Consider the following 27,336-nt stretch of genomic DNA (forward strand, 5'->3'; position numbering starts at 1 on the left):
TCCTGCACCTCTCTATTAATAGTTCTCGGCTGCTCTGAAAATGCTCTTCAGTTGACTCGCATACCTCAAAAGACAGGGCAGCTCAAAAGAGACTTGTCTTATTAATGCACATTGTTTACTGTCTAAAATTACAGATAGCTCCTGGTGTTTATCACCTTTGAAACAACTGTTTAATTTATTCTTAAGCACCTTCCAAGCTGCTAATAATTTTAAACTACAAGTGCTCAAATAATTTTCAAAAAGGACTTCTCTAAAAAAATATGACAAGCCAGGCAGTAGTGCACACCTTTAACCCCACCACCTGGGAAGTACAGACAAGCAGATCTCTGTAAGTTCAAAGCCGGCCTGATCTACCTAGTGAGTTCCAGGTCACCCAGAGCTACATAGAGAAATTCTGTCTCAAAAATGGAAAAAAAAAAAAAAAAAAGAAAAACCCTCAATTTTCATCTTATTAATCACAGTTCCCCAATTACCTGAAACTGTTTATGGAGTGATGTTTTTTAATTGGAGTTGAAATAACATTTCATTCTGCTAATTTACTTTTTGTTGTTTTGTTTTTTTTCATATAGGGTCTTACTCTGTAGCGTCCCCACACACACACACACACACTGGCCTTAAACTCATAGTGACTCTGCTACCTCACCTACCAAGTGCTGAGATTACAGGGATGAGCCACCATGTCCCACTTGATATATTTGCTTGTTTTGTTTTCGAGTCAGGGTCTTACTATGTAGCCCGGGCTGTCCTGGAACTCACTCTGTAGACCAGGCATCCTCAAACTCAGAGATCCACAGGCATCTGCCTTCTGAGTGCTGGGATTAAAGGCATGGCCACTTGGCCAGTCAGATGTATGTTTCAGGCAGCTATAAATCCACAGGTTTTCCTTCCCTTTATTTTTCTTTACTTCTACTTCTTAAACATAGCTATATATCATAGATTCTCAGTCTTTATTTTGCAGATTGTATCTTCGTGATAACACTGTCCCCTCTGAATCCCCATTACTAATTCCATCCAAACTCTTGACTCCGGTGTCTCTGAGGGCAGAAATACTTTACAGGGGTATTTCCCACGGCACGCAGGACCCAGATGTCTCTATTCGTCCTCAACTGGGAGAGGGCTTTTATGTTAGGTCTAGAACTGAGGCAAGGAGCCCCCATTCCTCCCTCACCCCAACACTTCTATTCAGCAATCCTGCCATCTGGTGGTGAGTGGAAGGCACGCCACCACAAGCATACACACCATGGCTTTGGCTTCAGAAAACCATTTGCACCTTGGGTCTGAACAAATGCTACCCTGGGCAAGTTACTGAATTCTTTTCTATAAATTTTTATTAATATAAAATTCACATAACATAATACTCTCCATTTTAAAAATTTACGGTTCAGCTGAGCCTGGTGATGAAAGTCTTACTCGAAGACACTTGGGAGGCTGAGGCAGGAAGGACACTCTCAAGTACAAGGTCAACCTGGGCTACACCAGCCTGGGCAACTTAGTGACACCTTGTCTCAAAACAAAACAAAAAATCCTTATTATTTAGTAGTGTTTATTGTTTCGGCTTTCTAGCATCTCAACAACGCTACAGCTACACAATCAACACTTGCTCTCAAAAAGAATCAAGTGCCTGTCAGCACTTACTTCATATCACCAGTTCCAGCCCAAGCAATCACTAGCTACTTTCTGTCTCTAAGGACATTTCATATAAATGCCACTTTCTATATTGGCCTTCTTCTAACATTCTAGCACGTATATGCACGCACGCATGCACAAACAGGGTTGAACCTAGAAGGCATTACGCTAAGTGAATTAGCCAGACTGAAAGAAAAGACTACATGATGTCACATGTGGAATCTGAAAGGTGAAACTCATCGAAAGAGAGTAGCGTGGTAGAGACAGTAAAAGAGAAGGATGTGGGTCAAAGGCGTCCATTTTCAACTGTGGAAGTTCTGAGATCTTGTACAGTATGGCAGCCATCAACACTGCCGCACTGTGAGACTGACAAGTCATTCCTACACTGAGTCATTCCTACACTGCAGTCTGCTTTCTTCTTAACAGTAACTCCTCACCCATGCATTGTCTTAGACACTTTCCTTCTGCTGCACAGAAACACTGTAACCATGGCAACTTATGGAAGGATGTTTATTGGGAGCTTACAGTTCCAGAAGGTTACAGTCAGCCCATGACCATCCTGACAAGGAGCACAGACACAGCGCTGAGCAGTAGCCTGGAGCTTACATCATTATCCAACAGTATGAGGCAAAGAGCTAACTAGGAATGGTCTGGGCTTTTGAAACCTCAAAGCCCTCACCACAGACACTTCTCCTCCAATAAGGCCACACCTCTTAGTCGTTCCCAAACAGTCCCACCAACTGGAGACTCAAATACATGAGCGTCTAGGAGATCATTCTCATCCAAACCATCACATCCATACTTCTATAAGTAACCTCAATAAACTCACTAGTTTGTTCACCAAGTCAGCCTTCAGTGGTGTCGTAGGCTTTTCTGTCATGGACTCTTTATCTGGACTGAGCATCTGTTTCTATGTCCCAGGATCACACAACATCATCTCCTGACACCAAGATTCTAGCTTTTAAAAGTCCTGGAGTACTGGACTAGAGAGATGGCTCAGCAGTTACAAGCAATCACTTCTCTTACAGAGGACCCAAGTTTGGCTCCAGCACACACAGAGGCTCACAATCATCCATAATTCTAACTCAAGGGGATCCAATGTCCCCTTCTGACCAGGCAAACAAATAGTACACAGATATTCATGCAAGCAAAATATTCATACACCTATAATAAATTTTAAAAAATTTAAGTACTGGAGTAGGAAGATCTGTAAAACAATTTCAGCTAAAAAATACAGAATTTTTTTTTTTTTAATTATAACTTGATGGGCATGGTGACGCATGCCTTTAATCCTAGCATTTGGGAGCAGCGGCAGACAGTCCTCTGAGTTTACAGACAGCCTGATCTACAGAGAGAGTTCCAGGACAGAGAAATGTTTCCATTAAAAGAGGAGAAAAACAACAAGAAAGCAAACAAGAAACTGTAACTCCATCAAGCAACTACCAATGTAATAATTTACTTGGCCAAGGGCTATCAACAGATGCTAAAATCATTAGATAAAATATTCTGATAACAGTGGTTAAGAGTATCAACCATAGAAGACTACTAATTAGTAAGGGTATATTTTCAACCACAGAGAAATCTGATACAAGTCCTCACTTAACTAAGGCATCCAACAACCTCTTCAATATTAGGAAAAACTGGCCATGAATGTCTCCTGATCTATTCACCAAGAACAGCTGAAACATTACCAATGTAATCAATATAGTTTCTAAAGATATCATACAATATAACCTAGGGTGGCCTTTCCAGTCACCCATGTAGTATATATATAAAAAAAATTAAATTAAATCTGAATGTCTAAAGAAAAGGAAATAGTTACACACATTTGAAATGTAGGGCATAAGCTTGGAGCCCGCATAAATGTCAATGGCATTGAAGAAAAAAGAGGCCGGCAGTGGTGGCGTAGGCCTTTAATCCCAGCACTCGGGAGGCTGGCGGATCTGTGTGAGTTTGAGGCCAGTCTGGTCTACAGAGCGAGATCCAGGAAAGGCACCAAAACTACACAGAGAAACCCTGTCTCGGGGAAAAAAAAAAAAAGAAAGAAAAGAACTATTTCATATTATAGCAAAGTATTTAGGATAGTCAACTAAAACATGCTATGCCTAACTAGATCCCAGGGAGAAGGAGGAAAGACACAGCTATGTGTGGCCTGTGTGCTAGACAAAATGTCACGACTGATGTTCAGGGTCTTCAAAATCAGAGTGTAATGGCTAGGCAGGAGAATGACTCTATCCTCAAGAGTTATACCTGCAAGGGTATTTAGAATTAAATCACCACAACATCTACAACTTATTTTCAAATGGTTCAGCAAAAAAACAACTTTTCAGGGGCTGGGGAGAAAACTGTTTTAAAGTACTGGAACAGCCAAGTGTGGTGTGCACGCCTTATGATCCTAGCATTCCATTCAGAGGCAGAGGCAAGTGGATCTCTGTGAGTTTGAGGACAGCCTGGTCTACATAGAGTCTAGGACAGCCAAGGATAGACAGAGAAACTGTCTCAAAAAAAAAAAAAAAAGTTTTGGGGCTGGAGAAATGGCTTAGCAGTATTAGCCCGCTTTTCCAGAGGACCTGGGTTCAATTCCCAGCACCCACATAGCAACTCACAACTGTCCGCACCTCCAGTTCCAGGATATCTGACACCCCTACAGATATACATGCAGACAAAACACAAATGCACATAAAATATATAAATCTTTTAAAAAATAAAACACAATCCTGTCACACAAACACAAAGACCTGAATTCAATACCCAGCATCCGTGTAAAGCTCAGAGCAGTGGTGCCTGACTGTCATGTCAGCACTGGGAAGATTAACAGGAGGGACCCAGCTTTGCTGGCCAGTCAGTCCATCAAATCAACACGGTCCAGGTTCAGTAAGAGACCCCCCCTCAAAACATAAGGTAGAGAAAACAAAAAGAAGTCACATATACTGAACAGAGGAATGTGCATATATAGTGAAGATATTATTATTATTTGTTTTTCGACACAAGGTTTCTCTATGTAGCTTTGGTGCCTTTCCTGGAACTCACTCTGTAGCCCAGCCTGGCCTCGAACTCACAGAGATCCACCTACCTCTGCCTCCCGAGTGCTGGGATTAAAGGCGTGCACCACCAATGAAGATATTTTTAATGGACAGGAAGGATATAGAATAGATTTTATGATGTTGATTTCCATTAGAAAAGAAAGGAAGAGAGAGATTGGAGATAAGTGTAATAAGTAAGCGTTTTAAAATGCTCAACTATGTTCATAGCAGCATTATTTTTAATAGCCAGAACCTGAGAACAACCTAGATGCCCATCAACTGAAGAATGGATTAAGAAAATGTAGTACATATACACAATGGAGTACTACTCAGCAGAGAAAAACAATGACAGCATGAAATTTGCAGGCAAATGGATGGAACTAGAAAAAATCATCCTGAGTGAGGTAACCCAGACTCAGAAGGACAAACATGGTATGTCCTCACTCATAAGTGGATACTAGATGTAAAGCAAAGAACAATCAGACTGCAACTCCCAGAATCAGGGAGGCTATATAGCAGGGGGGACCCTAGGATGACTGTGGCTTATAATAAGATTTGGTTTTACTCAATTACTGAGAAACCCTCAATGAAACATTACACTATTAAGGTAAGAATTTATACTGTATCAAGCTGATAATAGAAAAATGAATTAATTTTTAAAAAAGAAAAAAGAAAAATTTGAACTATTAAAAAAACAAACAAACATATTTTGCTAAAGCAAAAAGGGGAAACTAGGGGCTCATCACTCCTCTCCACATTCTATTCTTTCCCTTGTATTATATATTTACATTTTTTATTGGTGGATTCTGCTGGAGTATCCACTACAGATAAGCACTGGAGGGCTCCTGTTGCAAACCACCTTCTGGAGCAATGGAAGGATCTTTCTACTGACACTCGGAGGGGACCCAATATAGTGTTGGTGTCGGCCCGGGGTTCTGCTTATGTGTTTCCTCAGGACAATGACATTTCTCATTGGGTTTCTGAGCACTGTGTGTGCCCTATGGCTGCAGCTGAAGCCCAACATGGCAGAGACCTATTGGGCCTTAGTGAAAAACTCTCCTCTTCCAATGCCAATGGGGATTGAAAGCCCAATAGGGCCAGCCTTGGCAAGCATTAACGTAAGCCTAGGAACTGCAGCCATGCGGTTGGATTCTCCAGAAGGTAATGGATGGTAACTGCTTTTTCAAGTATGTTTGAGAACGTGTCACCTAGACACCTTGGAGATTAAGGATAACATTGAAGATCACTGACCTCCATTTATTAACAGTAGCGTGCCAGCTAAGCATTTTCATTCTCACAATCCTATTCAAGCTGGAGTAGGTAGTACCTACTTTTCAGGAGTGGCTCTATGCAACATTTTTTGGCCTCCTTAAATTCCTTTAGCCCCCTTTGAAGATACCTTAAAATTTGTGAGCCTGAATATAGCCATTATGAAACCATTAGTTCTGCTCCTTGTGAGCTGCCTGTTTTTTCTTTATGGTTCTTAGTTGTTCTCTTGCAGAACTGCCAGCTTTAGTCATGCTGGGATCAAGAAAAATGAGCCTCAGTGGTTTGTGTTCCTGGAGTTGTGTCCATGCCAGTGGATACCCACACGCTCCAGAAGACAATTTGACATCACTGCTGCCGTTGTTGCTGTTATAACAGTGATGACCACCACTACTACTGTTTCTGGGATTGCCATTTCATAACTGGTTACTACAGCTAGCACAGTGGAGACCTTGGCAGCAAAAGAAGCTACCACAGTTAATTAATCTTTCATTCTATTGGGCATGACAAATTTAAATCAATAGTTACATACACTTCAATTGGCTTTGACAGTTATAAATTTATAAACTCAAATTCCATTTGCTTTTGGAATCTTACAAGGACTCCAATTTGCAGTAAGGCTCGTTAAGGAAGGGAATGGCTCAGCTGCCTTTAGCCTACCGGCTATGGGTGGGTTAAGACTTCTGTTGGTCTTTTCTGTGTCGAAACACACAGATTGCAAGCCCAGCGCCACTTAGAGATCTTTGGCAACAGTTAACTCTGCAGCTCTCACACAATTGAGCCTGTATGATAATGAGTATTCAGAGACGGGTAATTTCTGAGGGGACGCTCACCAACCTAACACAGAGCGCCTGTGTGGTCTGCACAGGTGTCTCCATGACGGTAAGGTGACCTGCTGATGTCCCACGTAACCTAAGTCAGAAGCTCATTTTTTAGTAAAAGTGGGGGACCAGTAGGGCCCTGACCCCCGTTTTGAGTAACTGTTGCCTTGCTTGCTGACCTTGACCTTGATATCCTCCCTATGCTAATTCCCTGTGAGATTCCACCCTCCTGAATGCTTAAGGGAAGTTCCTTGTCTGTGTATCCTCCGGGGTTCTCCCATTGTGCTGTAAGCCTGTATTTAAGACCTCCTCCCTCCTTCAATAAACGGCATTTGGCATTCAGAAAAAAAGGAAAGACAGCGATGGTCTAAAACAGGATGTGGTGATGGTGTCATGGGCCTATGAGGATGCTGGACTAAAGTTTATCAAATGAGCAAACAGGAAAATTGTATACTATGTGAATTATCTGTCAATAAAGATCCTATTAAAAAAATGAGAAACTGGGCTGGAGAGATGGCTCAGAGGTTAAGAGCACTGGCTGTTCTTCCAGAGGTCCCGAGTTCAATTCCCAGGAACCACATGGTGGCTCACAACCATCCGCAATGAGATCTGGTACCCTCTTCTGGCCTGCAGGCAGACATACAGGTAGAACACCATATAATAAATAAATAAATCTTTTAAAAAAGAGAGAGAGAGAGAGAGAGAGAGAGAGAGAGAGAGAGAGAAACAGTAAAATATCTGCACTTTTGTTACTGGATTCATTGGTCCATGGGCATTTTTTATATTATTCTGTAACCTCTTCAACATAGTTGCAATGTTTCAGAAAAACCAGATGAATTTTCAACCTTATATATCAACCCTACTTCATCACAAGTGGTATGAACTGAATTGGTAAAGGTATATGTAAGAATGACAATGTAGGCATCTATAATTCCAAACTTCTCTAGTAAGAACAAACAGATGACCTCCAGCATTAGTGTCTGAGATAACGAAAACAGACTGAGCTTTCTATGGAACACTACCAATTGATGATGAAAATGAAGCAAGACACTGAACGTACGTGAAATGCATGACACTGAATGAAGTCTAGAAAAAGCTCCAGCTGAAGGTCCTGGGAAGATGCAGAATTTAGGAGACTACAGGTGTGACCTTTCCTACTGACCATGTGACTAGATACCAGCAGGAGGAAGTGCAATGACACACTGAAGGCACCCAGGAAGTCTGCCTTGGGGAGCAGCTCTGCCAAACTCCTGTCACCTTACTTACTTTTGTAAATGAGCAAACACCTACTGCAGACAATATTCTAGGCAGGTCGCTTCTGTAAGTCACAGAGGATCCCACATGACAAGGTACCTCATTCTTTAACAGATAGAACAAAGAGATTCAAGTAATTCCAGTAAGGAAATCTTAAAGTCACACCCATGAAAATTCTTTGAAGAATGACTCACAGGGATGTCTACAAAGAGGCAGATGGCCTCCGTCTGCACAGGCAGGAAGAGTCTCTGCATTTGGCAAGGTCATCAGCACACTCCTACCTTCCGTTTTCTGCTGTAAAACAGTCGTCAAATGCTCTATCGCTTCGTCCACATGCAGCCCATGGAGGTCTAGGACGTTCTGTGGCAGCAGAGAGGCGTTGACTTTCTCGAAGATCTCCACAGCCGCCAGGTGATTGGCCTCTTTCATCTTCTGCTCATGGAGACTGCCCTTTAACCAGGACACAACAGCCACCTTCAGCAGTCACTTAGACCAGCAGTCCTCCTCCTTCCTAGTGCCGCGACCCTTTACTACAGCGCCTCATGTGGCGGTGACCCCAGTCGTAAATGTATTTCTTTGCTACTTCATAACTGTAATTCTGCTACTGTTAGGAATCATAATGTAAATATCTCATATTCAGGAGATCTGATATGCATGCTCAATTTGTGACCCACAGGTTGAGAACTGCTGACTTAGACAATCAAGAAGCAAAAGTGCCCTAAATAAAAACCAGAACACTAAATCTAACATCTTGATGTAACAAGCTAAAAGACAAGGATGAACCAAACCTTGGAAATTTCAGTAACTAAATAATATTGTTCTTAAACTACTCAATCATAATTTGTAAAGTAAAAATAAAAAATTCTTTAACAAAAATCATAAAAGGAAACAATAATATTTGGCTCAAGAACCAACTGGTTTAATGCTTGATTAATACAAGTGTATTCTTTGATAATCCTGGGCCTCAGTTTGACGATCCCTTCTAGCATCTTCTCTAGTTACCCACGCCAAGGTCTGTTGTTGGGCCTCACAGAGCTGTACTGTTTGACACTTCTGTTAGTAACCAAAGAGTGAGCGCGGGGCACAGAAACGAAGAGGGCACTTCTTACATTACCATGCAAAATGAGCCCAGCAAGAAACCTTATTCTCTTGAGAAATATTAATAACCTTTTCTTCTTTGTGAACATAAAAGTGATGCTTAGAGGCTAAGGGAATGGCTCAGTGGTTAGGAACACCTGCTGTGCAAGCTTAAGACTTGAGAGTCCATGTCAATGTAAAAGCGGGGCATGCCCGTATGTGCCTTAACCCCAGCATCAGGGGAAGCTGAAAGGGTGGGCTTCTGGTTTGGTACTTCCTCACTGCCTGCCTTATGGCAGTAAATGGGAGTGACAGGGGAGGACACTCGGTATCCTCTTCTGGCCCGTGTGCACAGGGACATGCACTCCCACACTCCTTTGCACGTACCAAATACACACACAAAACGCCATACACATACACACACACACACACACACACACACACACACACACAAATAAGTAAATGAATAAAGCACCTTATTAAAAACCCAAACATTATAGACAATGTAAGACTCCAGTCTAGGACAAACTTCTCTGCTTTCTTTCCTCCAGGAAACTTCTATCTGCTGAGACATGCTATTGAACAATAGACTGCTCAGGAGACCATTAGGTGATTTGATTTACTCTAAAGGAAAATACACCCAAGACACTGTAACTCATGAACTACACACACACAGAGAAGCAGTGAGAGCCGAGAAAGCAGACAAAGTCCTCAGTCATAGGACTCTCTCAGACTAGGCCACTCTATATGTCACCTACATAATCTCTAAATTCTTTCCCAAACACTTATTAAGCAAAAACTTAAAGTAAGCATCATGTGCTTCAGACTACTTAAATTGACAAACAAACTGTAATCAGTTTCCCACTTCACCTGCTGGGCGTAGAAGGTGGCCACGTTCTTCTTGCCCATGCGGTAGGCTTCCTTGGCCTTGCTGTAGCACTCCACCCTCTTCTGCTGGTGCAGGAACGCCTCTGCCCTGTAGTCATCATACTCTGGGTACTCAAAATCCTGGAATGACGACGAGTCACCCATGGGGTCATCACTCTCTCTTGACTTCTTTGCCTAGAAGAACATAACATGTAATACACAAATAAAGATTGAAAAATGGATGTCTTACCACCAGAAAATGCATATATAAAGCAGGCTATGAGCCAGGCATGGTGGCACGTGCCTATAATCCTAGTACTTAGCTGGGAAGAAAAGCAGGAAGATCAGAAAGTGGTATGATCATAAACAGACAGGACAATCAGGGCAGCCTTGGCTACACAGTAACTGGAAGCCAGTCTGGACATATGAGACTGAACAAAAGGAAAAATCAGTCAGGAATGGTGCTGCATACAGATCTTTAATCTTAGCACTTGGGAGGTAAAGACAGTCAAATCTCTGAGTTCAAAGCCAACACATCCAGCTTTGTCTACAGAGAGTTCCAGGACAGCCAGGACTACACAGAGAAACTGTCTCAAAAAAAAATAAAAACAAGGGGCTGGAGAGATGGCTCAGAGGTTAAGGGCACTGGCTGCTCTTCCATAGGTCCTGAGTTCAATTCCCAGCAACCACATTGTGGCCACAACCTTCTATAATGAGATCTAGTGCCCTCTTCTGGCCTACAGGCACACATACAGACAGAATACTGTAGCTATATACATAATAAATAAATAAATCTTAAAAAACAAAACAACCCCCCCCCCCAAAGAAAAAGCCAACAAAATAGACTCATCTCTTTCTTCTCAGAGAGATTTCCTCGGTGTCTACAATGTAAGTCAAGCATGCACTACCATTAGCTTTTTCAAGTTAGTAACATTACCCCTTCTTTAACCACTTTTAAGAGACACTGAAATATTCTTCAAAATCATTAAAATATAATCAGATCATAAATCAAGCCTAAAGATAGAAAGTAAGATAGTCAGAGAGCAGTATGAATGTATTCAGCACAGAAATCCATGTTTTGGTTTGTGCTTAAGCCTATTCAAGAGTTTCAAGCCTTAGATAGTGTGACACACCTATCCTCCCAGCACTCAAGGGTAGAGGCAGGTCATTCTTCAAGGTTTAAGATATATACTCTTGCCTATACAGGGAGTATAAAGTCAGCCAGAGATACATGATGTCTTGCTTTAAACAAACAAACAAAAAGTTTTGTGGTAACAATGAGAATTTTCAACTTACGGTTTTTAAAAGCCAATGAAAAACAATTAAAATTCAACAGAATACCTCGTGTAGTTATCATGGCAGATAGTAAAAATCATATATACACTTACGGGTCAGTTTCAACCTACCATTAGCCACCATGATCAGTTAGAGAAATTCAGTAACCTTTTAGAATCATCCCTGTCCCTCACAATCCCAGTATCATGGACGCAAAGCAATCTGATTGAGAACAGTATAAGCTACATGGCAAGATCCTCTCTCAGAAACCAAACACAGCAACAAAGTGTTTTTGTGTGTATGCATCCACAGGTATATGTGATATAATTATTATCTAAAACATATTCTTAGAGAATTCTCTAATGTAAAACAAAAGATAAATGATAATTATGCAAACTTTCCATATGCTTTCCAGTAAGTAAGAAAACTGCATTTTTTAGATAATATCCTCGGACAGTATATCCAATTGTCTTTAGAATATCAAAAGCTAATGTTTAAAAAATGAAATATAGTAATCTCCAAGTCAACCTAGCTTTTCATTAATTCTCCAAAGTCACTGTCTGCAGAGAACTGCTTGCAAACAGCAGTCTACGTCTTGGCTTTATCTTTTTTTTTTTTTTTTTCTCTTGTTTTGTTTTTTCAAGACATGAATTCTCTGTGTATCCCTGACCATCCTGGAACTCGCTCTGTAGACGAGGCTGGCCTCAAACTCACAGAGCTCCTCCTGCCTCTGCTTCCTGGGTGCTGGGATTAAAGATGTGTGCCACCATCTATCATCTTAACTTTATCTTAATAGATAAATGTTTTCAATTAATTTCTTTGATACCTTAAAAGTATTGTAAGTCATACATGTCCTACTATGTAATTTAATAAACATTTTATGTGTATTCAAAACCAAACAAAATCATAATTTTCAATACTTTAAAAAATGCTTGGGTTGGAGATTTAGCTCAGTGGTAGAGCGCTTGCCTAGCAAGCACAAGGCACTGAGTTCGGTCCTCAGCTCCAGAAAAAAATGCTTTTATTGATATATTTGATTGAGGTTACTTACTAGAATTTAACAAGCTGGAAAATAGCATTTTGCTTAGAAATATTACCAAGAATTACATTTATAATATACTTTATAAGACAATCTTCAATGACACATAGGTTTAAAATCTTAAAAGTCTATCATTTAATTTATAGTAATACTATAAAAATATTATATGTACTATATAATACACATATATATCTAATTGATAAAAATAAAGGAAGATTTACAAAAACTGACCTAATACACAAATTAACAGTTAGTTACATAATTTCCTCACTAATACTTTGCTTAGATCCTGAGACTGTAAAGTCTTGAAATAACAGACATCACCATGCTCTTCAAAAAACTTCATTATGAGTCAGGCATGGTTGCCCACACCTTTAATACCAGCACTTAGGGGACAGAGGCAGATCTCTGAGTTTGAGGCCAGCCTGGTCTACATAGAGAGTCCAGGCTAGCCAGGGCTACACAGAGAAACCCCTGTCTCAAAAACAAACAAAATGGTAAAGAGCACTTGATGCTCTCGCAAAGGCCCTGGGGTTTGGTTCCTAGCACCCACATGGAGGCTTACAACCCTTTGTAACTAGAAGCCCTGCACATACATGGTGAACATATATACATACATGCAAGTAGAATAACCAAATACATAAAATAAAAATAAAAAAGCAACAACAAAAAGTTTTAATGCTGATACAAGATTAATACATAAAAATCAATTATATTTCTAAGGATTTATTATGAGTAATCCAAACATAAATAAAATAATGTCAAGGTAAAATAGAGAAACCACTTAAGAAAAAGTTTGGCACTCAAGGTTAAATGTTTCTGCCCACATACTCTACTGTGTCTACCTGGGAAAGTCTACACATAACCTACAGGAATTTCAATGCTTGTCATGGAATCAATATATTCAACAAAAACATATTAAGTATAATTCATTCTTTGGAGTACACAGAAATTCTAAACCAAATATGTTATTGGTCATTAAACTTTCAAAGTAGTCAAAAGGGTGAAAAGTAACCACTAAATTATTATACTCCATAAGCAAACCATATTTTATATACATTTATTTGCCAACAGGATAAAAGATCAAATCACTCCATACCTTTTTCTCTTTCGATTTCTGTGTAGGATGAGAAGTGATATTCTCATTTTGGTGAACACATTCCTGAGCTACAACTGTTTTCACAGGGTCTCCTTCAAGAACACAGTTTAGAAACTGTACTGTGTGTTCCAGTGAATAGCTGTTTAAATATAACATTAAGAAAATGAAAGTTCTGTGGCACAAATTCAAGCAATTTCTGAGTGTGGAGATGGCTCAGTGGTTGAGACCCAGGTGTTTCTGCAGGGAACTCAGGTTTTCCCAACAGTCTGTGACTCTTGGTTCCAAGGAATCTAATGCCCTCTTGTGCCTACTGAGAACCTTAGACACACATGGGGTGCACATACATACATACATGTAGGCAAACACTCATATACATGAAATAAAAAATAATACTAAAAAAATTTTAAGTATAAGATAGATTCAAGAATGACCTCTGGGAAATCTCAGGAAAAATAATGAGTAATTGGGTCTCAATTTTTTTTCCCTTGGTTAAGATAGGTCTCATAATATAGTCCTGGCTGCTTTGGAACTTGCTATAAAGACCAGGCTGGTCTGAACTCACAGAGATCTGCCTGCCTCTGCCTCCTTAATGCTGTCAAAAAAAACCAAAACAAGACAAAACAAAAAACTTTTTTTTTTAAATAATACTAAGGATCTGTTTTCCATGTATGGATGTTTCACCTGTATGTGTGTGTGTACCACACGCATGCCTGGTACCTGAGGAGGCCAGAAGAAGGCATCAGGAAGTCCTGGCACTGGAGTTGCTGGCAGCTGCGAGCCACCATGTGGGTGTTAGTAATCTAACTCTGGTCCTCTGACGCGCAGCCACCACTCTTACCCAATCAGTCACCTCTCTAGTCTAAGACTTGGAGGTTTCTAACAGTAATAATAATAATAACAACAACAACAACGGGCAGGTACAATAGCTCAACAGGTAAAGGTTCTTGCTGCCACACCTGACGCCCTGAGTTTGATCCTCAGGATCCACTTGGTGAAAAGGGAAATCCAGGTCTCACATGTTGTCTTCTGACCTCCCACTTACACCTTATTGACTGCACACACAATAAATACATGAACGAATGAACAAGTAAAAAATTCAGGTGTCTGAAAAAAAAAAGTTTAACCTGATTGAACACTATACAATGTACACATTCATCAAAATTGTATGACTCATTAATATGCATAATTTTAGGTTACATACCAGTCAAAATTAACTGGGCTGGGGATGTGGCCCAGCTGGTAGAGCACTTGTCTAACATGCAGGAAGCCCTGGGTTTGATCCCCAGAACTGTATAGAACTGGCCATGATGGCAGATACCTGTAATCCTAGCCCTTGAGGCAAAAAGGTCAGAAGTTTAAGGTCATTCTTAGCTATACAGCAAGTTTAAAGGCAGCCTGGGACACATGAGACCATTAGTTGATTTTAATAAAACAAGAATGTGTGGGGTCCTGGGTTCAATCCGTGTAAGTAGCAAAGTAGCAGTAGGAGGTAACGCTGATAACTCAATTTTCTAACTTCTTTTAATTATTCATTTTGGAGTCAGGCTATGCAGCCCCTGCTGGTCAAGAACTTGCGACATGCCTGTACCCTCCACACTGAGTTCTAGGCCTTATTTGAGAAACATTAGCTACACTGTTTCTTTTAATTGCATCCTCTATATCCCATAAGTCTTTCTGGTATCTATACATAGTTTCAATTTCCTTCCAAAATCCAACACAGATAAACACCTCCATGTTGATACTGTTTCTTTTAATTGCATCCTCTATATCCCATAAGTCTTTCTGGTATCTATACATAGTTTCAATTTCCTTCCAAAATCCAACACAGATAAACACCTCCATGTTGATATTTGTATTATAACAAACTCTACTCAACACCGTGAGGTTCTCATTTAAAAATGGAAGCAAAGCACTGTCTACGCCTCAGCCCATGTTAGCTGAGCCAGTTTCTCATGGGGAAAAGGTAACAAAAAAATTAAAGAAAAAAGGAACATGGAATACAAAGAGCTAGAAATTTTCACTTTCTGTATTATATATATAAATCTAAATTTAATTATTTACATGACATTTAATCAGAAGATGAACACTAGGGACTGTTTGGGACATACCACCAGTGACACCAGAGTAAAGATCACAGCCAGTCCTTCTAGCACTCACTTGTGGTCTTTGAAGATGTCCACCAGGAAATTTTGGTTAATGGCTGGAAATATTTTAAAGAGCTGCTTCTCCTTTAGTTTAGTGGCACAGTCTTTTTCAAATATAAGTGTCTCCCTTTTCTAAAAAGAAAGAGGAAAAAAAAAAATCACCCTCAAGATGAAATCTATAAGCCAGACAATACTGAACAAAACCTAATTATTTTGTTGCAAAAAGACCAACAATTTATAAGCAATCACAGACTTTCCTCACTGATCAAAGGCTGAGGTTAGTAATATAAGTATTCTTATACTATTTATTTATATTCCATTTTTGTCAAGTATTTGAGGGAGTTCATAAATACATACAATCACATACACACATATACATACACAAACCCAACCCAGTCTATTACATGGTTTAACAAGGACAGAAAGTCATGAACCACATAACAATGTGTCAGTAAATGAGGAGCCACACATATACTGGTATATGCTGTACCATATAGCCTAAGTGTGGAGTAAGCCATACGAGGCTGGTGTAAATACACGATGATATTCATACAACAAATCACCTAATGATGCTTTATTTGGGATATTATTCATCTTTAATCAATGTAACTGTCTATTAAAAAACAGGATATAAATAAATGAAGTCAAAGATTAGAGAAAATAAAGGCAAGAATACAGGATAAAGCTAGCAAGTAAAATTAGTATGTAAGTCCATGCCACAAAACCCTATACAGCTGCTACAATTCAGTTCTGAGCCCTTAGTGGCCAAAGCAAAGGGGGAGGAGGTGTCTCAGTGTCCACAAATGTAAAACAAACCAGTCACTCAGGAGAAGTATGGCTTCTCTGGGACTGAAACCTGAGATACATGTCTCCCCTGAGTCCTCCCTCATTAAGGGTTACTGTGTGATGCTGCGAACATCCTCAAAACCATGTTCTCCTCAATGGGCAGAAACTACAATGTATAAATGTCACAAATTCTAACTCCTAATTACTTAAAATTTTTTCACAAATACATTTACTCAAAAATAACAATGTGAGTATTAATATTTTTCACAATCCATAAAGCTACCTATCCAGATATGCCTATAATGCTTGATTTTAAGACAGAAAGGCTGGAGTTCAAGGACAGTCTGGGATATAAATTGAGATCCTAGCGCAAAAAGTTAAAATTTAAATAAATAAGTAAATAAAGTCAAAGTGTCAGACTAAGCGCACTTTCCTAAAGTACAACCTTTCTCTGTCCACCCACCCCATCTGTGCGACACTTAGTGGCATGCACTGCATGCCCCCTGTGGAGGCGCTACCACTTTCTACCTTCTTCCTTTTAGACAGGCTCTCCCCAGGTTTCTTCCTGTCTCCGCCTCCAAAAGCTCAGGTCGTAGCACACCCAATTTTAAAAATTCTATGATGGTGTTGGGAGATTTGAACTCAAGTACTCACGCTTGGCAGCAAGTATTCTGACCCCCTGAGCCATCTCCCAAGGCCTTAGAATTCTTTCAAATTCTAAACTAAGATTATGATAAAGATTCTTCAAAAAAAAAAAAAAGCCGGGCGGTGGTGGCGTATGCCTTTAATCCCAGCACTTGGGAAGCAGAGGCAGGCGGATCTCAGTGAGTCTGAGGTCAACCTGGTTTACAGAGTGAGTTCCAGGACAGGCACCAAAACTACACGGAGAAATCCTATCTCGAATAACAACAATAAAATAAAAAACAAAGAATAATAAAATATTTCACATATGCTCTATAGCCTGAATATACACCACTACCCCCAAAACAATCCTCAGTGCTACTGAGTTCCTAGTGACCCAACAGGCGATTACGTTTCTAAACACGGATAGACTATCAACTCACAATCTCATCATCCTACAATGAATGTTTGCGCTTTAGTGGTTAGTATATGTGAGGGTTGCTTCCTTTCTTTCTTCCAGAGATATAGAAAAGTGTTTTCTCTCCTTTGGGACCAGTGAAAATGAAACATCAAGAGACTCTCTTGATACAGGGTTTCTTTGTATAGCCCGGGCTGTCCTCAAACTCAGAGATCTGCCTGCCTCTGCCTCCTGAGCTCTACCACCCTCCAGCTCTTGTCTTCTATTACTCAATTTGTTTTAAAAAAAAAAAAGAAAGGGAAAATTACCGATAAAAAAAAAAAAATGCAAGCCAGGAGGTGGTGGCGCACGCCTTTAATCCCAGCACTGAGGAGGCAGAGCCAGGCGGATCTTTGTGAGTTTGAGGCCAGCCTGGTCTACAGAGCGAGTTCCAAGACAGGCACAAAGCTACAAAGAGAAATTCTGTCTCAAAAAAAAAAAAAAGAAAGAAAGAAAAAGCACTGAATTGTGAAGTCAAAAGACAGTCATTTGTTACCTACTAGTGAGATTACGAGTCAGGTCAGAAACAAGAGCTAAGTTTCAGTGATGGAAACAGCATTTAGCAAAACTATTATACTATTCAAGCCTAAAGTTAGGTCTTTCCCATTTCTTTTAGGAGGATTATGAAGGACATGTGAAACAGCAGTCCAATCCCAAGACAGTACTTGAAGCTGTTCTACACGGAAGTGCAGCGCCAGGCACTTGTCATGAAGGCAACAGGGAAGTGAGTGTGAAGAGTTCCTCTGCTCTACACGGAATTCCGTGCACTGCAGCCAGATACAGAAGGGGACTCTGGGAGTCCCACACCGCAAACGTGACGCCTCCTGCTCACGCTCACGCTCACGGATCACTTTCCCCTCGGTAGCTGAACTCCCAAAGCCTCCCTTTAATGCTTAACACCTTTAGTTCTCATTTCCAAAAATAAAAATGAAAAACTAAAAAGAAATATGAAAGAAATCCCATTTACCAATGGCTTCAAGTAAGTGCACCGAAGTAAAAACAAAAAGGAAGTTAAGATTTAAAATAGAGTTCCCATTGAACTTTAGTTGAAGAGTAGACAGGAGAAAATGAATTGTAAATACAAATTCCTAAGTTTTTGAGATTCTTTTCTTTTTGTTGTTGTTGTTGTTTTAAATTTAAAGATAGGTACATCTTTAAAAAGCAATACAATTATTGTTACTAAATAATGTATAATACTACCTTCAAATGAAAGATTTTATATTTTTCTATTAGTAAAAGATTGCAGAAGCAAATGTTAAAAACTAACAATGGCCAGGCTGCGGTGGCTTACACCTTTACTGCCGGCACGGGGGGCAGAGGCAGGCCTGCTCTACAGTGAGTTTCAGGATCACCAGGGCTACACAGAGAAACCTTGTCTCAAAAAAACAAAAACAACAACAAAAATACAGCTTCCAAACACACACTTAACACAGATGGCCTATGTATGTCAGAGTACCAACTAGCTAGAAGCAAAGCCTCAACCACATCCTACTGAAAACATTTTTCAGTTTTAATATTGGCTTGAGACAAGTTAAGTTTGAAGTCAAGATCAGGATGCACAGAATTAAATGAAAATCACATGCTAAACACTGCAGTCAGAGACCACGGACTAATATCTGGGCCAACACATACCAAATCATGTTTCTCTTGTAAGGCGATTTCTTCTGACATTATTTCTCGCAGTGAAACTTTTTTTGTTTGAGTGTTCCATGGATCCAGTGTCTCAGGTGCTGCTAAAGTCTTCAATAATTTTTTGCCTGTTTTCTGAGATGATTTTTGTTCAGAATTATCAAGAACTGCAGTCCCAGCCATCGAAGGATCTACAAAAGTAATAAAGTAGTGTCATGAACTCAGCAATTGATGTACAAACTAAGAATTAGTCACAAGACAAAAGGAACATGGGATTTTAAAATGCTTTTCAGCTTGTAAATATAATACAGCTTTGAAATTTCAAACTAAACCTTCACATAACTACAAGGAAGAAATGATAATACAGGACTATTTCAAATGAGCAATGACCTAGGTGTAACTCAATCAGCTCAGCGCTTCCCACTCTGAGAGCTCTGCTTAGCCACGCTCTGTTGTCCCAGAACTTAGGAGAGCAATGTGCTGATGAATACTAACAAACCAGAGGCATACTGCAAATACGGAGTGAGTGAATTATATTGAAAATGAGGAACAAACCACACAGTTCAAGTGACGGCAGTGAACACCTCTAAGGGTACAGGCACATTCTCATCTCCCCATCTCCATGGGGAGAAATGGCAGCTGCTGTGGCCATTTGCATGTATAGAACTACAATATGACCCAGTCACTTCTATCCTCAGCCAGCTTTATCTCTGTTTAAATACTTTTATTCATTCTTTGAAATTTTCATACATTATTTTGATCATATTCACCTCCCTCTCCCATCTCCTCCCAGACCCATTCCCTATCCCAGATGGACCAAAATTTATGTCTTTCATTCCCCCCACACACCCTCCCCTACACCCCCCCCCAGCTGAGGACCGAACCCAGGGCCTTGTGCTTACTAGGCAAGTGCTCTACCACTGAGCTCACTCCCCAGCCCTGTCTTTCCTTTTTCAAGCCCATCAATCCTTATGAGGGCTGCCTATACACCCTTGGGTGTGGAGTGCATATAAGAAGTATTATCAAAGCTCCTTCACAAAGGGGCCTTCTCACCTGACCTGTCATGACAGAAATTACTGGAGACAATGTCATCTGGAACAAGGATCTTCAAGTTGGCAGGATACCAAAACAGCAGGTTTACCTTTTACTCTATGACCCTGATAGCAATAAAGATTTGAATAGCCAAGTAATAATCCTACAGTGCTCTCAAGAAAATGAACCCAGATAGTTTTTCTCAAGACAGAGCAGGCTTCCGAAGAGCACTTTGACAGCCTGTATCAGAGCACAGTCCACAGCAGTCATGACAAACACGGTGAACAGCGCATTTTCCTCTAAGTTTCTCTTCTGCATCAAGATTCAACAGGATTTGGGGGGGGCGGGGGTGGTATGGTGTGATCCCAGCAATCAAAAGGCTTACGAAGAAAGCATTGTGAGTTCGAGACCAGCCTTGGCTACAGAATAAGACTGTCTCAATAAATAAACAAAAAGATAAGTTTAAAAAAAAAAGGATTTTTTTCATTTGCAAATCAAAATTCTTGGGAACATTATAGTGATATTTTATTTGAACTGAAATGTGATTTTATTTGTATATTAATAAAGTTGCCTTGGGGTCAGAGCAAGCCATAGCAGAAGCCGGGCGGTAGTGGTGCACGCCTTTAATCCCAGCACTTGGGAGGCAGAGCCAGGCAGGATCTCTGTGTGTTCAAGGACACAGCCAGCACGGCGACACACACCTTTAATCTCAATACCAACCATAGAAGACCTGGAGGTCTGTACAAACAAGACAATGAGAAGGCAGAACAGAAAGTCTATATAAAAGATAGGACACAGGAAGTATCTCTCTTGTGGAGAGGAAAGACAGAGCAGCAGTGAAGGGTAAGGTTTTCAACTCTCAGTTATTGCTCTAACGTCTTAGCTTTTAACTCTGCAATTGGCTCTGTGTTTCTTATTTAACAAGACGGTTACATCTACAGGACATGGCTCAGTGAGTAAAGGTACCCACTGCCAAACCTGACAACCTGAGTTTAGCCCCAGGATCAACATGGTGGAGACACCTAGACTGTCCTCTGAACTCTACATATACACCACCTCACTCTCACACACACACACACACACACACACACACACACACACACAATGTAATTTTAGAAAAAGTTGGGTAACATATTTTGTGGAAGTACATTTAAAATGAGTTAAGACATGCACACTTGAGCCAGCGGTGGTGGAGCACACCTTTAATCCCAGCACTCAGGAGACAGAGGCAGGGGGATCTCTGAGTTCGAGGCCAGTCTAGTCTAAAAAGAGTTCCAGTACAGCCAGAGCTACACAGAGAAACCCTGTGTCGAAAAACCAAAGGTGGAAAAAAAAAAAAAAAAAAAAAAAGATGCACACTGCCCGTTTGAACACCAAGACAAAGTGAGAGTCAGAGTGTCCTTTACCTTGACCACACTTGCCGCAAGACACCTCGGCCTGTCTCTGTCGCTCCTGCACACAAAGGCAGAACAAAGATTGGCAAAGGACAGGGCACTCGCAACAAAGCTACAAAATTCTATCAGTTCTCTCTAGAAATCAGCTCTTCTTGTGAGTTATAAATCATTATTAAAATTAAGTAAAACAATGCAACTATGTAAGTGAAATTACTAAGATAGCTACATTTATACATATTTTCCCTACTTACAAAGTTCTATTTTTTAAGATTTATTTTCATTACTTTTTAAAACAGCATGTATGTGTGTAAGTCTGCATGTGGGTATGTGCAAGACAAACACAGGAGCCAGCTCTACTTCAGATGAGGAGGCTACCAACCATTACAGAGTCTCTCCACTTCTCATGAATCACTTTAGCCAGATTCAGATCTATATGAACCACACAATCCTCAACTGTTAGAGACCCTTGTGAAGGGAAGAAAAGAGAGAGAGAAAATATAATCATTACTCATCATGTATTTGCAGAGAACACATTCAACTATCCTATGCACAAAACTACATTTTGTCATTAATCACTAACACAATTCTATTTACTTGAAATGTTCTATGTCATTGTTCTCATACTTAGCAGTGCAACATGCAAAGCTTCATAACAAATCTATTTAAGCTGTCTGCATCTCCATGCCTTAACAACAGTACATTCCTTTAGTTGAGACTTTCCATAAGAATGTTCTAGGAAATTACTTCCTGCCTTAAATATATCTGAAATAACACCAAAAGACACAAAGTCCATGTCTGCAAATAAATGTCAGGTAAATACTAGAGAAACTTTCAACATATTCATGGATACATTGAGATATAAAATTCTATGTAAATATTCTCCACTTCAAATTAATTGTTTTACATCCCTTAAAAAGGTGTCATGTCAAAAATAAGGCACTATGTAAAATTATGTGACATAAATTACTGACATTCAGCTAATGAAATAATTTGCAACTGAAACAGAAACTTGTATATGCTATTTACACACACACACACACACACACACACACACACACACACAGAGAGAGAGATAATTTACTTTTTCCTTACCTGAATCAATACCAACTGGGCCAAATAATTCATTAAGTTGGAAAGCCAGCTCAGGGGGTAATGCCAACTCCAAACAGTCTATGGTCAGAGATTTGGTCATCACTGGTGTGGGATTCAATACCTCGGTTTTATCCTCTTCACTAACTCCAGCTGACAAACTAGTTCCTGGCATTAGAATTTTCTCCGTTTCCTGTTTATCTTCATTGATAAATTCTTCCATGTTTCCAAATTTCACATAATCCTTAGGAAGAGTCTCATTTTTCATTACTTCCAAAGAGCCAGTAAGAGAAACTTCATTTAATTCAGGATTTGAAGTGCTTGTTGCAGAGTGTATAATATCAGACAAATTTAGAAAAGAATGAATGTTGTCTCCAGTCTCTGTGGCTACTAGATTTTTCTCCACTTCACTAACATCTCTAAGGATGTTAGATTTTGGAGTAAGTGGAAGAGACCCCTTAAAGCTATAGGCACCTGATAAGTCAGTCCCACGGTTAGGAACGATTCCATTATCCCTCTTTACATTGATAGCAGCATGAGGAAACAGTCTGCTTATGGATTCGGGGTTTTCAGAACTTGTAGCTCCTATCTCTTCCTGCTTTGAGTTTCCTTTTTCTGCATCGCCAGCAGACCGTGCATTAGTGTTCCTGATACCGACCCCAGGGTTAAATTCTGACACAAAATTCGAATCTGAGGTTCCTCTGTGGCTAATAATTTCCTTCAAATCCAACCCCATTGAAAATGGCCCAACTTGTGACTCATCATACGATTTGGGGGGATTCTCAACCTCAGTATCCTCACATAATTTAGTCTCAGAATCCAACAAAAGGCTTGTGGCCCAAATAATATCTTTATTGCATCTCTCATATAAATCTTTCAGGGCTTCTAAGGAAAATGATCCAAATAGTTTACAAAGGATGTTAAGATTTTCAGACTCATCAGCACAGGTAAGCTCACTTTCTTCAACATACGTACTTTTATCATGCATGACTCTGTATGGAATTGCTTCTTGAACATTTAATTTTGTATTCATAGTGAAATCTTTTGGCTTAAACCCATCTAATTTCCCTGTTAGCACTCTGACAGAATCTGAAACACTGATTTTATTCTTTTCTAGTTTCCACAAGAGAGCAAAATCTTGGGGCTCAGTCTGGGCACAAGCGCTTGTATCTATCCCAGAGACAACCCTAGCCGCTCCAACTGCTAAAGACCGAGGTCCCACGACTCCAGGCAGAGCTACTGCACCACTGGAAAAGGCAAGGGGCAGCGTGTGCTGGCTAGGAACCGTTTTACTCAGGGAAGTCTGAGCTTCGTGAGCTGTTTTACTAGGCAGCATTTCAGAACTCCGCAAAGTGGAACCCAGAGACTTCAGTTCTTCAGGGCTTGTGCCCCAGTAGGCCTCATGCGTGGGATAGAAGGGCATTTCACTCACGGTGTCATTAGTTACAAATTCTAAGCTGGCTTCATTTAAGCCAGCTTTTGGTATTCTCGACCTGTGCTCTCTCTGAGCTAAAGAAGCAGATGAGGGCCAGTCACCCACAATGCTGAATGAGGTTGGCTCAGTGCCTTTGTAAGTATCATATTGACAGCTACTGGGCACTTGTGAAAGATCATCGATTCCGTGTGGAGATCCTCGCTGCTGGATATGATCCGTACTCATAGGTACCCTAGTATCTGACACTCTGTGCGGCTGAGGGCGATGACATTTTTTGTCACCTTGTGCAGATAAACCTTTCTCAGTTTTCCGGTTCCTTTTGGTCCTCTGGCTAATTGTCTTATCAACTGGCCAGTCACCCACAAAATTTGATGGCTCATGTTTTGGGAACTTTTCCAAAGCTGATTTGCTTTTTTGTTTTCCAATGGTCTTTTTTTTCCCTGCTGTTCTTTCTTCCAGTTCTTCAGGAGGTAGGGGGTTCTCACTCTGAAGTGTCCCAGCGCTTGTAAGCTCACCCGCTTCTTGATTATCCTCAGCACAGTAACTACTTGGGGCCGCTCCCTCTGCAGGGCTCCAAGCATCGGCTTCCACACGCCCTTTCGATGGCTCTTGCTCTTTCTCGCTCTTGTCTGTGGCTTGAACTTTGCCTTCAGAGTGAGAAGCACGGGTGTCTGGGGCTTCCTGCAAGAAGGGGCTGTGTCCACCATGGCCCACAGCACCCATCTCCTTTCTTCCTCGGCTTAGACTGGCCTGAGAGGCGGGGGCAGCACTCTCGGGTAACACCGCCTCCTTGGCCATTTCAAGTGTCCTCTCCTCCATTAACTCTAAGCGCTTCACAGGTGTGGATAAGACATTTTCTTCCTTTTCAGAGGTCAGAGCTTCATTGTCTCTTGGGCTACAAGACATTTTTTGAAGTGTGATAAGAAAGTCTCTTCACAGTACCATTAATATTGTGATTTAAATTAAAGAAGCATGCAACCAGACAGCATTTAGCATTTATTCTAAATATTCAAAAGTAAATCACACAAAAATGATAAAGGCTGGAGGGATGTAAGTCAGCAGTATAGCTCAGAGGCAGGGCACTAGCCCAACAAATGTGACCAGTCCTTGATTTCAATGCCCAGACTAATGGAAGGAACAGTTTAAGAGCCAATCTGAACCTTCTCCAAAATATCAGAACCACATCCTTCACGGCAGGTCCAGCACCTGGCATTACAAGCAGCACACACACAGCAAACCCTGAGCTGGACAGTCACCTGGGGGTGTCAGTCACAGTGCTGTGCTGATTGTCATAGTCAAGGGTCTAGATGTGTTCACATGAGAGGACATTACCACGCCAGCTTCTTCACACCCACAGCTTAGCATTATTTTACCGCATAGAGATCTATCCTATGTCCATCTGTCATTTATGTATTTATTAGAGGAAGCTTCATTCACAGAACTGGTTCTCAACCTGTGGGTCATGACCCCTTGGGGGGGGTGTCAAACAACCTTTTCACGGGGGGGGGGGTCATCTAAGATCATCAGAAAACACAAACATTTGCACTGCAATTCATAACAATAGCAAAATTACAGTTATGAAGTGGCAACGAAAATAACTTTATGGTTGGGGAAGTCATCACAATATGAGGTACTGTATTAAAGAGTAGGAAGGTTGAGAACCACTGATTTACAGGGTCACAAAACCAACGCTGTCAGAACACGGTCCATGAATGAAGCTGTGTGAGCATATTTCTGAGATCCTGTGAAATCTCTGTTTCTCCATAACACAGGCTGTTCTTGGAATGTGCTTTTGTGCCTCTCTGAGGTGTAGTAAACAAGAGTGGGTTTGCTTCAGATTACCCAGGATGTTAGGATTATTATTCAGATGATGTTTCCCGGTATAGGTTGTTCTGACTGTGTAAAGCCTACACTCATGTGACCTTGCCCCAGCAACTGTATCCAACTTGAACTACAGTAAACTCTGCTCCCATGACCTGGCTTAGCCCTCAGAACGTCCTCAATATATAAACTGTCTGATGCCCTGAATAAAGTTGGCTATTGCACAAGACTTTAGTCTCCCTACTTTGAGGCTCCTCTCTCCCAGGTTCACTCCACCAACTGGAGCGGTAAGACAACACAATTTGTGTGACTGGAAAAACTAAAGCAGCTTGGTGTGGTGGCATTACACAAACAGATGAGATAAGGAAGCTCTCATTAAAGGCGTCATCTGTTAACTGTTTAAGAACCATCCTAGACACTCCGGACACTCTCAACTTCCATGACTTTTCCTTATTATTCCAAAATAATTTCCAAAATTATTCTTTTTTCAACTCATCTTCCTTTATCTTATGAATTCTCAAAGTCCCAACTCTCCTATTAAGTTTTACCTAACATTAACAGAATTCTCTATGGGAAACTTAAGAGTACATTCACTAAAACCTAAAAAAAATTAAAGTAATATGGATATATACAAAAACAATTAAGAGAAAAAGGAAAATGCTAAATAAAATAAAAATAAAAATACAGGTGTATTCGTTGTATGACCACAGATTCAAACTCTCAGCTCAAAGGGAAAACTCTCATCTTTCACATGAATTTCTATTTCTCCTGATAACATCGCCTGCTGACTCCAGGTGAAACTGTTCATGTAGAAGGGATTTCAAAAGTCTTCAAAGTTATCACTAAAAAAACGAAGCAGAGCCAGGCGAGGGGTGGCACACGCCTTTAATCCCAGGCAGGCAGAGGCAGGCGGATCTCTGTGAGTTCGAGGCCAGCCTGGTCTATAAAGTGAATTCTAGGAAAGGCACAAAACTACACAGAGAAACCCTGTCTCGAAAAACCAAAAAAAACAAACAAAAACAAAAACAAAAAAAAATGAAGCAGAGCTTCAAACTGAATGTTTTCTATAGAATACACTTTATATATATATATTTATAACACCTACCCAGTGCTTCTGTCCTCACAAGAGTACGCACACAGCTCAATCCGCTCTGTTTTCTCTGGATCTGAAGAACTCAGGATTATCGGCACCGAAACAAAGCGCTGGTAGTGCTCCAGCATTCTCGTGATTTTCTCTTTGCTTACTCCATGAATATTACGTCTGAAAATTTCAGGGAACAGAAAGGTGGGAAGAATGTTGGCAACCAAGTTGGGGGGGGGGAGAACACACACAAAGTCCAAGAGAACAGTACATTTCTTTTTTTTTTATTCGGCACTGGGGATTGATCAGGGTCTTATACATTCGAGATAAACACTTGACCACAGAACTATATCCCTAGCACCATTAACAACACATTTCTAATGTGTGATAAGAATAGCAAAACTTCTTACCTAGTATGTACTATCTAGTCCTAATTATTTTTAGTCTCGTTTTGTTTCAGGAGGTTTGTATTCATTTATTTTAAGATGTGGTCTTGCTAT

General features: G+C 40.5%; 1 protein-coding gene across 6 annotated transcripts in view; it reads right to left on the bottom strand.

Moving 5' to 3' along the window:
* Window positions 1-27,336, bottom strand: part of N4bp2 (NEDD4 binding protein 2) — a 78,543-nt gene that overhangs the window by 7,274 nt on the left and 43,933 nt on the right. For all 6 annotated transcript variants that reach the window (XM_036200822.1, XM_036200821.1, XM_036200820.1 and 3 more), the window contains 9 exons: window positions 26,861-27,016; window positions 22,503-24,829; window positions 21,790-21,875; window positions 21,423-21,468; window positions 18,988-19,175; window positions 15,505-15,623; window positions 13,348-13,486; window positions 9,938-10,129; window positions 8,272-8,440 (listed from right to left, as the gene is read on the bottom strand). In XM_036200822.1, coding sequence (XP_036056715.1) covers window positions 8,272-8,440; window positions 9,938-10,129; window positions 13,348-13,486; window positions 15,505-15,623; window positions 18,988-19,175; window positions 21,423-21,468; window positions 21,790-21,875; window positions 22,503-24,829; window positions 26,861-27,016 — 3,422 coding nt within the window. The remainder of the gene's footprint in view (window positions 1-8,271; window positions 8,441-9,937; window positions 10,130-13,347; window positions 13,487-15,504; window positions 15,624-18,987; window positions 19,176-21,422; window positions 21,469-21,789; window positions 21,876-22,502; window positions 24,830-26,860; window positions 27,017-27,336) is intronic.

The sequence above is a fragment of the Onychomys torridus genome, chromosome 10 (assembly GCF_903995425.1).
Source record: "Onychomys torridus chromosome 10, mOncTor1.1, whole genome shotgun sequence".
Lineage (NCBI taxonomy): Eukaryota > Metazoa > Chordata > Mammalia > Rodentia > Cricetidae > Onychomys > Onychomys torridus.